Source organism: Callospermophilus lateralis, chromosome 1 (assembly GCF_048772815.1).
Source record: "Callospermophilus lateralis isolate mCalLat2 chromosome 1, mCalLat2.hap1, whole genome shotgun sequence".
NCBI classification, from domain to species: Eukaryota; Metazoa; Chordata; class Mammalia; order Rodentia; family Sciuridae; genus Callospermophilus; species Callospermophilus lateralis.
Genome location: NC_135305.1, coordinates 215,044,948 through 215,057,356, shown reverse-complemented (window position 1 = coordinate 215,057,356; position 12,409 = coordinate 215,044,948). Strand labels below are relative to the sequence as shown.

The 12,409-nt window shown below is 41.3% G+C and overlaps 1 protein-coding gene across 1 annotated transcript; it reads left to right on the top strand.

Moving 5' to 3' along the window:
• The first annotated feature begins 251 nt into the window (after window positions 1–251).
• Window positions 252–11,996, top strand: LOC143393698 (uncharacterized). The gene is given in 5 exon segments (XM_076848118.1): window positions 252–395; window positions 9,320–9,446; window positions 9,650–9,710; window positions 10,327–11,878; window positions 11,881–11,996. Coding segments are annotated over 5 exon segments (1,764 nt in total). The 5' UTR covers window positions 252–392; the 3' UTR covers window positions 11,902–11,996.
• The last annotated feature ends 413 nt before the right edge of the window (window positions 11,997–12,409 follow it).

The window sequence follows — 12,409 nt, the reverse complement described above, 5'->3', positions numbered from 1 at the left end:
ACCCGTGATTCCCTGCACACATTTTTGTCTCCGCGTTCAGAAGGAGCTGTAGGAGCCACCAACACCAAACCCAAGGAGCAGTACGAGTTGGGCTTAAAGCCCAAAACCCCTAACAGGTACCGGTTCCCGACGCGGCTTACACCCCGGCGGCTTGGTGAGCGTCTTTCCGCCCCGCTGTCACAAAGGGGGCGTGTCCTTGAGAACCGTCCAATCAGGGACGCCGCCGGAAAGGTGTGGGCGGGAGCGGCGGCGCGCACGGCAGAAGGACGCTACGCGCTGGGGCCGCTCTCCACCTTGGGTCTCCTCGCCGCTGGAGGGCCTCAGGTGGCACTAGCACCTGCGCGGGCCGCCGGAGCCACAGGGAGGACGCCGGGACACCCGGAAGCCGGGAAATGGTGAGCTGGGACCAGACCTCCAGGGGCGGGGAGGGACTGAAGGAGCCGGCCGGAAGCGGCCGGGGCGGGACCCGGGCCTCCTCGCCTGGAACTGGAGTCTGCGGTCCAGTCCGCCGGCGCCGCTCGGCCCTGGCTCCCTTACAGTCCGCCGTAGCTCCGACAGGCAGCTGGGACCCTGGCCTCCTGTCCTGCCCCTGCGCGGCGACTTGGGCCTGGCCCAGAGCCTATCGGGGCAGCTCCGCCGCACGTCTCCCCAGACTGCGGCGACCGCGGCTGGGTCACGGGGAGACCCTCACTCGCGCGTTGGATCCGTGCGCGGGAGGAACTGCGGTCTACCCAGGCCCGGGTTTCGCCTTCCTCCCCAAGGGCGACCCATTTTCTCGAGCTTTCTAAATATCTGAGAAACAGTGGTGCAAATCCACAGCTCTGTGCCCGGGTGCAGCCCTTCCTAGAGCTAACAGTAAATTCCTAATTTCTAGATTGGTTTTCGCATGTCCAGATGCCACCTTCCCTTCTCCAGTTGATAGCATCACTCATTAAAAGCAACCTCGGTGGTGCATTTCAATTAAACGCAATATTTCAATTACCATTTTCCCCACATATGAATCAATAGTTCTTTTTTTCAAAAAATTCAGTTGTTTGTGGATATTCTTATGAGAGGGAAGCTCAGAATAGTTACCTGGAGCTAGGTTGTCTGATATCCTTGTGCCTCTTAGACACTTTCCCAGGCACATACATCCTAGGGGAACTCTCTTGGATAGAAGTTCCTATTTGCAAACTTTCCTGGGAAGTCTGACCTTTTAGCACAGCTCCAGGTCATCACTGTCCCTCAGTTTGTCACCCTGAAAAGATTTAAGTACTCATTTGATTTTCATTTTCTTTCAGAAATAAAAAATATGTGTCATGAAGAGATCTTGGGGGAAGATGTGAAATATTTCCAAAAGTTGAAGCTCAGTTTTTCTAGCACTACTTGTTGAAATGACTATCTTTTGTTGTTGTCATTCTAGGTTTTTTTTTTTTTTTTTTGTGTGTGTGTGTGTGTATGTTAATGCAGATGGAACTCAGAGTATGTTTATTTTTTATACCTTGGTCTTTTAACTTATGCTGGAATTAGAAATATACATACCACCACTATAGTGTGTTAGAATATTTTAGATATGACCACAGTAGGACTCCCTACCCACAGCTTTGCTTTTCATAGTTTCAGTTACATGTGGTTAACTATGGTCTGATTAAATGGAAATTTTCAGTAATATAAACAACTCACAATTTAAAATTTGCACTTTCTGAATAGTATGCTAATATCTCACACTATCTTGAGTCTTACCTGAGATCAAGGACAAAAGGGTGAATCACCATTTTGTCCTGCATATCCCTGTTCTATGATACCTGCCTGCTAGTCACTTAGTAACAATCTCATCATCATAAGAAGGGTGAGTACAATGCAGTAAGGTATTTTGAGAGAAAGAAAGAGAAATTCATATAACATATATTTTATAGTATTATTATTATTATACTTTGTAGTACTGGGGGTTGAACCCAGGACTTGGGAGTGCTAGGCAAGTGTATTATCTCTGAGTTATATGCCTAACCCTTTTAATTTTTTATTCTGAGCCAAGGTCCCACTAAATTATCCAGGCTGGCCTTGAACTTGCAATCCTCCTACCTTAGCCTTCTGACCAGCTAGAATTACAGGCATGTACCACCATGTCCAGTTTATGACAGCATTGTTATGATTCTTCTACTTTATTATTGTTGTTATTGTTTGTTTGTGGTACTTGGGATGGAATGCAAGGCCTTGTGCATGCTAAGCAAGTGGTCTACTACTGAGCCACATCCCTGGCCCGGATGTTGCTGTTAATTTTTTACTTTGCCTGTTGTAATCTCTTACTGTTCCTTTATCATAGTTACGTGTGGATAAGGGAAAACAGTACTTATGCTACTGCCAGCCAGCTCAGGGAACCCATCTGAATCTCAGTCACTTGCATGCATAAGAAACAAGCAAATGATGTAAACAGGAAAAATGAATTTAATCAAACTGGGAAGCAGCTAGATTGTTTTTCTGCAAGTCCTACAGAAGCAGAACAATTTAAAGAAACAAAAGCCAGGCACCTGATATATGTAGGCTTAGTCAGGCTGTGCTAGCCAGGGAACATGTCAATTCTAGCTTCCTTGGTGCCCAGCTGGGCCAGGGGGTGGTTTTTCAGCATGAGGATGTTTGAGAGCTAAAATAGTTTGGAATATTTAATTTCACAGGATCTCTGTTTCATATATAGGGTTCAGTACCATTTGAGGTTACAGGAATCCAATGGGATTCTTGGAAGATATGCATCCTTTTTTTTTTCATGACTGAATTTTATACCTTCCTGTTTTCATGTTGCCAGTGAGCATTGTTTTGTTTCAACTTGAAGTCCTCCCATGAGCACTTCTCCAAAGGCAAGTCTAGTAGTCAGGGGCTCCCTCAGCTTGTTTACCTGGGAACTTTAGCTCTTAATTTCTAAAGGTTGACCTTGCTTGAGTAATGTCTTCTTGAGCAGTTATTTTCTTCTAACACTCTGAATATGTTGTCCTGTTGTCTGTTGGCCTGCAAGGCTTTTGTGAAGAAATCTGCCCATAGTCCTGTAGATGCCAGCGATGATTTTGAGGAGAGGGAACCCTGATACATTGTTAGTAGGAATGTAAATGGGTACAGCCTTAATGGGTAACAGTATAGTGGATTATAAAAACAATTAAAGAGGGCTGGGGATGTGGCTCAAGCGGTAGCGCGCTCTCCTGGCATGGGCAGGGCACTGGGTTCGATCCTTAGCACCACATAAAAATAAAATAAAGATGATGTATCCACCGAAAACTAAAAAATAAATATTAAAATAACCGCCCCCCCCTCTCTCTCTCTCTCTTAAAAGAAAAATAAAGAGGGGTGGGGATGTGGGTCAGGTGGTAGCGCGCTCACCTAGCATGCTTGAGGCACTGGGTTCGATTCTCAGCACAACATAAAAATAAAAAATAAAGATATTGTGTCTACCTAAAACTAAAAAAAATTTATTAAAAAAAAACAAAGACAGAATTACCATATTCCCCAATTGTCCAACTTGTACATATTTATCTAAAAGAATTACAATCAGAATCTCAAAGAGATACCCACACTTCCATGTGTATTACAGCCTTATTCATAATAGCCAAGGTATGTAAACAATCTAAATATCCATCAGTGAGCGAATGGGCAGAGTAAGTGCGATATTTACATGCAATGGGATATTAAAATAGAGCAATCCTGCCATGTGCCACACTGAGAATAGATTTGGGGGATGTTACACTCAGAAAAACAAATACTATGAGATCATGTATGCCGCAGTCTCTGGCTGGGCACAAATCACGAGTCTCCACACAGCTTGTAGATTCAAACAGCAATTCTTTATTCCTGAACTCACACCAGCCGTCTACAAACACGTTCTGGGGAAATCCACGTTCTCTGCCCAAATCCACTACTCCTGGGCTTCTGTCTCCCAAATATACTGTCTGACCCTAAGAACTCAAGAGGAACTCAGCAGCAGGATACGCCCTATTCTAAAGGGGGAACACCCTAATCTCCTATTATGCTAAACCGGGGACACCCTAAACACGGATCCACCCTGGTCCTTGAGCAAGGTCACCTTTCAAGAGTCCTTCCACTAGACAGCATGGGAGTAGCTGGCAAGGAAATTGTCATACCTACTTGGCTGATGGCTCCCAGCACATGTATATGTAATAATCTAAAATATTTGAATTCTTGGAAGCAGAGAGTAGAATGATCATTTTCAGGGGAGTGGGGAAATGAGCAGGTGATATTCAAGGGAACGTTTAAGTTATGCAGATAAATTGTGGAGGTCTGTACAACATGGTGCCTTTACTAGCAATACTATATTTTACAGTTAAAACTTTTCAAGTAGATCTTGCGTTCTTTTTTCTTATTTATTTATTTATTTACTTACTGTGTTAACACAAACAAGAATGTATACATGAACAAATAGTAGTAATAATGAGAGTGGGGATAGTAATGAGGTTGTCGATGGCTATGCCTGTGGCCTTATGGGGTGTTGGTTGAGCTGGTGTATACTCATCCCCAAACTCATGGGGTTGTATACATTAAATATATACAACCTCAGTAAAGTGCTTTTTAAAATATGTATTCATAAGTGGACCCTGAGCGGGCATTAGTCTCTTCATGTTCACTGGTTCATCCTGATTCTTTGATTAGTCTTTATACCTTTATCATCTTTTCTTATCTGTTACACAGTCTTCTTTTACTTTAGCTTCATCTGAACTTTCTGCAAATGAGCATTAATGAAGTTATAGTGAATAGGTTTTTGAGTGGTTTCTTTGCCTCTGCATGTTTCACACATGATAAAACATGGGATATTTTCTGTCCAGTATTTATTGTGTTTGGGCTTTCTCAGGTTGATTTTTTGCTCTTATAAAGATGGGGGGGTGGGGCTGGGGTTGTGGCTCAGCCGTAGAGCACTTGCCTAGCGTGTATGAGGCCCTAGATTCGATCCTCAGCATCATATAAAAATAAAAAAATAAAATAAAGGTATTATGTCCAACTACAATTATTTGCTCAGTGGTAGAGAGCTCATCTAGCATGTTAGAGGCCCTGGGTTCAATCTTCAGCACCACATAAAAATAAATAAAGTAAAGATATTGTGCCCAACTACAACTAAAAAATAAATATATATATATAAAAAAGAATTCTGATCCTGGGCTAGGGTTGTGGCTCAGTGGTAGAGCGCTTGCCTAGCATGTGTAAGGTTCGATTCGCAGCACCACATATAAAAAAATAAAGGTTCATTGACAACTAAAAAAATATTTTTAAAAATACTAATCCTATCATTTTGCTATCCATCACTAAGTACAAATACAGTAAATCCTTTGCACATTGGAGAAAAATCATTGGGTTGTAGGTCATGCTCATGTATAAATTTATAGGAAATAGCAGTGGAGTGTATCACTTGACTCTTCTGCCATTCAGTAATAATCTAACTTATAAGAACTTCCTGCCATTTCATTTAGCTGTTTCCTCCTCATCAAAATCTTATATGGTGTATGAGAATGGCACACACCTGTAATCCCAGCTACTTGGGAGACTGAGGCAGCAGAAAGATTGCAAATTTGAGACAAACCTTGGAAACTTAGACCCTATCTCAAAATTTAAAAAGGGCTGGGCATCTACTTCAGTGGTAGAGTACTTGCCTAGCATGCTCAAGTGCCGCAGTCTGGCTGGGCACAATTCAGGAGCCACTTGACAAAAGAAACGAACTTTATTTTTAGAACACATGCCAAACCACAGCTCTTCAGGAAAACCTTCAGAGCCCAACTGTCACCACCGCCTTCCCACAAGCCTCTCAACCTACCCCACTCCTCCTGCTCTTGAGGCCAATTGGCTGGGTCGCGTGGGCAGAGCCAAAAAAAAAGTTCTCCAATGAGCAGCTCCATGGTCTGAAAGGGCGGGGAAACAACCCAATGAGCATCACTGCAGAGGAGCCAATCAATTGGCAGCTAGAAGTTTGCTGGGGCCACTGTGAGCCAATCATCAGCTGGCAGCTGGAAGTTTGCTGGCAGCTGGAAGTTTGCTGGGGCCCCTTCGGCTGTGGCTCTCAACACTCAAGCCCCTGGGTTCAATCCCCAGAACTCATGAGGCCATGGGGATGGGGGGATTACCTTGGGATTACAGGCTTATGTGCTTATTTTTATTTTGCACACTAATATTGTATATATCAGAGATAATTATATTCCACTTTGGTTTGTCTTTTAACTTTTTTTCATTTTAATATATTTGAATATCTTGGTCTTATCCTTTATAGCTTACTATTATATGAGAAAATTCTTCCTGTTCTTGCATCAAAATAAATTAGGGGCCTTGGGTTGTAGCTCAGTGGTAGAGTATGTACTTAGCGTTCAGGAAGTCCTGGGTCTCATCTTCAGCACTATTCACAAAAAATTTGCCTGTGACTTCTGAAAGTGTTTTTATGTTTTTCACATTTAAACTTACATCAAATTGGTTATTATCTGTGGAATAGAGGTGGTACAATGCATTTTTTCAATTAGGTAACAGTTGTTCATTCCCCACATATTAAAGTATCAGTGAGCCCTTGAATTTTTCTGCAGTGTTTGCTTCTGTCATTAATCAACTTTACATGTAAATACCAGCCCTTTGAAGACTTTTTCCATTCCCTTGATCTGTTTGTTTATCTCTTACTATGTCATCCTGTTCAGAATATTGTAACTCGAAAAATCCTTGACATGTTAGATGAGCCTCACTTTGTTCTGCAGATGACTTTACCCACTGTTTGACACTTGTTCCTTGGAGGTTCACAGAAGTAGTTCTGTACTCCTAAACAAATTCCATTTGTTATGGAATTTTTTGAGATGCCTTGTGGGAGAAATGACACTTTGTTCCTTGGAGGTTCACAGAAGTAGTTCTGTACTCCTAAACAAATTCCATTTGTTATGGAATTTTTTTGAGATGCCTTGTGGGAGAAATGACACTTTTTTTCCCTTTGTGGTTGAACTGGGGATTGAACTCAGGACCCTTGCACATGCTAGGTAAGCACTGTATCACTGAACTATACCCCTAGCTCTTGTGTACTTTTTTTTTTTTTATTACTGGGGGATTCATCCCCAGTCCTTTTTATTTTTTTATTTTGAGATAGGGTCTTGCTAAATTGCTGAGGCTGGCCTTGAAGTTTTCATCCTCCTGACTGAGTCTCCTGAGTTGCTGGGATTATAGGCATTTGCCACCACACCATGTAGGTTTTGTTTTGATGTTCCTTCCCCCACCTCAAGTCACTCTTATAACTAAAATTGGGTCCCTCTGAAATGATCACTTTGCAGATATGAGTAAAGGGCAAATTTCTTAAGCAGGTATTGCTAACAGTAAGCATCTCAGACCTACTACTGTTAAAACCTTTCTGATCACTAATTAGTAAGACTTTCTTTGAGAAAGTCATACAGATTCTTTCTACAAGGAGTAATTAGGGCAGACCCAAGCAGCTCATTTTTCCCTAGACCAATCAGCAAGAGGGATGTTGATTTCTGCTGTAAACTCCCATATCAGAGTTTCTGTTTGGGAGTATTTTCCTCTGTCCCCTGCACATGGATATCAGTAGGTTAGTACTCTGTTTTAGAGATCAGCATTGGTCTCTCTTTTAGAGATCAGCTAGAAACTGATGAGCAGCAGCCCTGAGGCTCATTATATGACTGAGAGATTCCTGTGCTCACTTGGGTTCTCAGGTATACCTCATGAGAGCTGAAATGAGTGACATGGCAATCAGCCTCTAGAGTAACATAGGAAATCACTTCCTCCTGAGGTTGGAGAAAGGGGAATTCATTTCTTCTGGAGGATAGCACTGCTGAATCTTTTATATAGTTTGTGATCATGGGTAAATTTATCCTGTTAGTTGGCTTTCTGTCATCTGAGACATTATAATAAAGATTTATTTTGGTCCAGTTTTAGCCCATGTTTGCTTGGCCCTGTTACTTTGGGCCTGTGGTGGCACAGCACATCATAGAAGGAATGTGTGGGAAAGAGGCCTGTTCACCTGGGAAGTAATAGTAAAACAGGAGGGGCCAGGGTCCCAATATCCATTTTTGGGACACCCCCAATGATCTAATTTCCTTCCAGTAGGCCCCACCTCCTAAAGGTTCCACCACCTCCCAGCAGTGCCACAGGCTGGGGACCAGGTCTTCAACACATGGGCCTTTAGAGGACACTGAAGAACCAAATCATCATTCACTCTCCAACCATTGTGGACATCAGCAGACTTCCTTCAAATTGCAACTCTTAACCCAACTCTGATCTTGAAGGTCAGCATTGCATAGGGTATATCGTTAAGGTTCTTAGGGGAAGAATTGCTCTACTACCTTATCACCTTTGTCTTATGTGTGCTAGAAACTGAGCAGCAGCCCTGAGGCTCATGAACACAGGGATTCTGTGGAGGTCTAAGTTGTCATGCCTTCCTCCTTATGCCTGTTGTCTTCCTTCCCTGCATCAAACTGGACTTGGAAAAAAAAAGAACAGCTGAGTCTGTGGTACATATCACACAATGAATTCTTCTCTGAAGGAATATTTTCTTTCAACCAATGGGATTTGACTACTTCTTAAGAAACTGCAGGGGCTGGGGTTGTGGCTCAGCGGTGGTGCGCTTGCCTGGCATGCACGAGGCACTGGGTTTGATTCTCAGCACCTCATACAAATAAATAAAAAAGAAGGTCTATCAACAACTAAAAAAATATTAAAAAAAAAAAAAAAAAAGAAAAAAAGAAAACCGCAGAACTTCAGGAACATGACCAGCTGGATATTGTTACAAATGGAAGTACTACCAGCCTTTTGTTATCATATATGCAATTATGGGAATAGAAGAAAAAGTGTACAATACTTAAGTATGTATTTATATAGTAAAACCTCATACAGCTGAGTGTGATAGCACACACCTGTAATCCCAGCTATTCAGGAGACTAAGGCAGGAGGATCGCAAGTTCAAGACCAGTCTTGGCAACTTGATGAGACCCTGTCTCAAAATAAAATCAAAAGGATTGGGGGAATAGCTCAATGGTAGCATGCACAAAGTGAGCAGTTGCTAGTCTTATAATGTAAATATTTGTTTAATTTATTTAGAATTTATCCAAGAGGTTATGTATTCTTTTGTTGCAGAGCAATAAAACTTAGTGTGACCACAGTAAAATGTAGAAACAATTTCCATATATTTGTAGTGCTTTTAAATTTACAAGCAAGCGATTGTTGACAGAAATTCAGAGTTTTGATGACCAAGTTATAGAATGAATGTTTGGAGACCAAAGACTTGTGAACTTTTTAGTGAATTAAGTGTAGGTCCCCTATGCTGTAAGTCTTATCCATCCTTCTTTACACATACGTTTGTGTAATGTTTTAGGACTCAGTGGCCTTTGAGGATGTGGCTGTGAACTTCACCCAGGAGGAGTGGGCTTTGCTGGATCCCTTTCAGAAGAAACTCTACAGAGATGTGATGCAGGAAACCTTCATTAACTTGGCGTCTATAGGTACGAACAAAATCATTCCCACACTTAGTCTTAGAGAACAAGTATTTCTTATTCCTCAACCAGGTTTTAAGACTTTGATTTTAGAAAGGGAATACTTTGGTGAGTAAATTTAGCAAGGTATGAACTCATCATGGACCTAGAATCTAATAATTTTTGTATAATTTCTAATAATTTGCAGTGATTTTTCTGGGTTTGCATTGTAGGGGAAAATTGGGAAGACCAGAACACTGAAGATAAATACAAAAGCCAGGGGAGAAATCTTAGGTGAGTTGTACCTAGGAAAAAAGTAGTATCCCATGAGGGTATATTAGCATGTGATGAAATTTTAAGAAATAAGTAAACAAAACAAATAAACTCAATTATGTATTTATGGCTTTTAGAAAAATTTCACTGACATTTTTTAAAAATGGCATAAATATTCAGTATTTGTTTACCTAAAACTACTAATAAATTCAACATTATGAATATCACTGGTTTCTTCTTTTTCTTTTCTTTTCTTTCTTTCTTTCTTTTTCTTTTTTTTTTTTTTTTTTTGTCCTGGTGGTTGAGCTCATGGCCTCACACACAGTAGGCAAGCAGTCTACCTTTGAGTAGCCCTTTATTTTATTTAATTTTATTTTGAGACAGTGTCTTGCTAGGTTGCTCAGTTTAGTCTTGAACTTGTAATCACTCTGACTCAGCCTCCCAAACTGCAGGATTACAGGCATGTGCCACTGTGCCTGTTTAATATCACTGTTTTGGTTATAGCTCTAGTTACTCTTCCAGAGCATTCATTACTTACATTGAAGATACCAAACGTGCAATTCTGCTACCTATTGTGAAATCTTTAATCATCATTAATAAAAAAGACCACTGATAATGCATGTCTTGTTTTCTACAGAGGTTGTACTGTAGAGAGACTCTGTGAAAGAAAAGAAGGTCAATTTGGGGAAACCATCCGTCAGACTCCAAATCTTAAACGGAACAAGAAAACTATTCCTGGAGTAAAACCACATGAGTGCAGTGTGTGTGGAAAAGTCTACATGTGTCATTCATCTCTTAACAGGCACATGAAATGTCACACAGAACGCAAACCATATGAGAACCACAAATATGGAGAGAAGTCCTATGAATGTAAGGAATGTGGGAAAACATTCAACTTTCGGAGTTCATTTCGAATACACGAAAGGACTCACACTGGAGAGAAACCCTATAAATGCAAGCAATGTGGGAAAGCTTTCTGTTGGCCCAGTTCCTTTCAGATACATGAAAGGACTCACACTGGAGAGAAACCCTATGAATGTAAGGAGTGTGGGAAAGCCTTCATTTATCACACAACATATCGAGGACACATGAGAATGCACACAGGAGAGAAACCTTATCAGTGTAAAGAATGTGGGAAAACCTTCAGTCATCCCAGTTCATTTCGAAACCATGAAAGAACTCACTCTGGAGAGAAACCTTATGTATGTGAACAATGTGGAAAAGCCTTCAGATACTACCAAACTTTTCAAATACATGAAAGGACTCACACTGGAGAAAAGCCCTATCAGTGTAAGCAATGTGGGAAAGCTCTCAGTTGTCCCACTTCGTTTCGAAGTCATGAAAGGATTCACACTGGAGAAAAACCCTACAAATGTAGAAAATGTGGCAAAGCCTTCAGTTTTCCTAGTTCCTTTCGAAAACATGAAAGAATTCATACTGGAGAGAAACCTTATGATTGTAAGCAGTGTGGGAAAGCGTTCATTTCTCTTCCAAGTTTTCGAAGACATATGATAATGCACACTGGGAATGGGCCTTATAAATGTAAGGAATGTGGGAAAGCCTTTGATTGTCCAAGTTCATTTCAAATTCATGAAAGAACTCACACTGGAGAGAAACCCTATGAGTGTAAACAGTGTGGGAAAGCCTTCAGTTGTTCTAGTTCCTTTCGAATGCATGAAAGGACTCACACTGGGGAAAAACCCCATGAATGTAAACAATGTGGTAAGGCCTTCAGTTGTTCAAGTTCTGTTCGAATACATGAAAGGACTCACACTGGAGAGAAGCCCTATGAGTGTAAACAGTGTGGAAAAGCCTTTAGTTGTTCCAGTTCATTTAGAATGCATGAAAGAATTCACACTGGAGAGAAGCCCTATGAGTGTAAACAGTGTGGTAAGGCCTTCAGTTTTTCCAGTTCATTTCGAATGCATGAAAGGACACACACTGGAGAGAAGCCTTATGAATGTAAGCAATGCGGGAAAGCCTTCAGTTGTTCCAGTTCATTTCGAATGCATGAAAGGACTCACACTGGGGAAAAACCCTATGAATGTAAGCATTGTGGGAAAGCCTTCAGTTGTTCAAGTTCCATTCGAATACATGAAAGGACTCACACTGGGGAAAAACCCTATGAATGTAAACAATGTGGCAAAGCCTTCAGTTGTTCTAGTTCTGTTCGAATGCATGAAAGAACTCACACTGGAAAGAAACCCTATGAATGTCAACAGTGTCATAAGGCCTTCAGTTGTTCCCGATCCTTTCGGATCCATGAAAGAACTCACACTGGAGAGAAACCCTATGAATGTCAACAGTGTGGTAAAGCATTTAAGTGTTCCCGTTCCTTTCGAATACATGGAAGAACTCACAATGGACAGTAACTAATTGTAGACAGCATGGTAAAGCTTTCAGTGTTCTTTGGAGATACGAAAGGACTCTTGCTGTAGAGAAACCCTGTGAATATAAAATGAAAGAAAACTTTCAGTTCTCTGGGTGTGAATACCAGAAGGAGCTCTTACTGGAGAGAAACCCTATGACCACAAGCAATATGGGAAAAAAACCTTCAGTGATGAGCTTTTTGAGGACACGCAAGAATGCATTCTGGAGGAATACTCATAAATGTCAAGAATATGTAAAAGCCTTCAGTTGTCCCAGTTTATTTAGAAATCATACACAAACACACTGGAGAGCAGTTTATTGAATGCAAACAATGTGGGAAAGATTTCAGT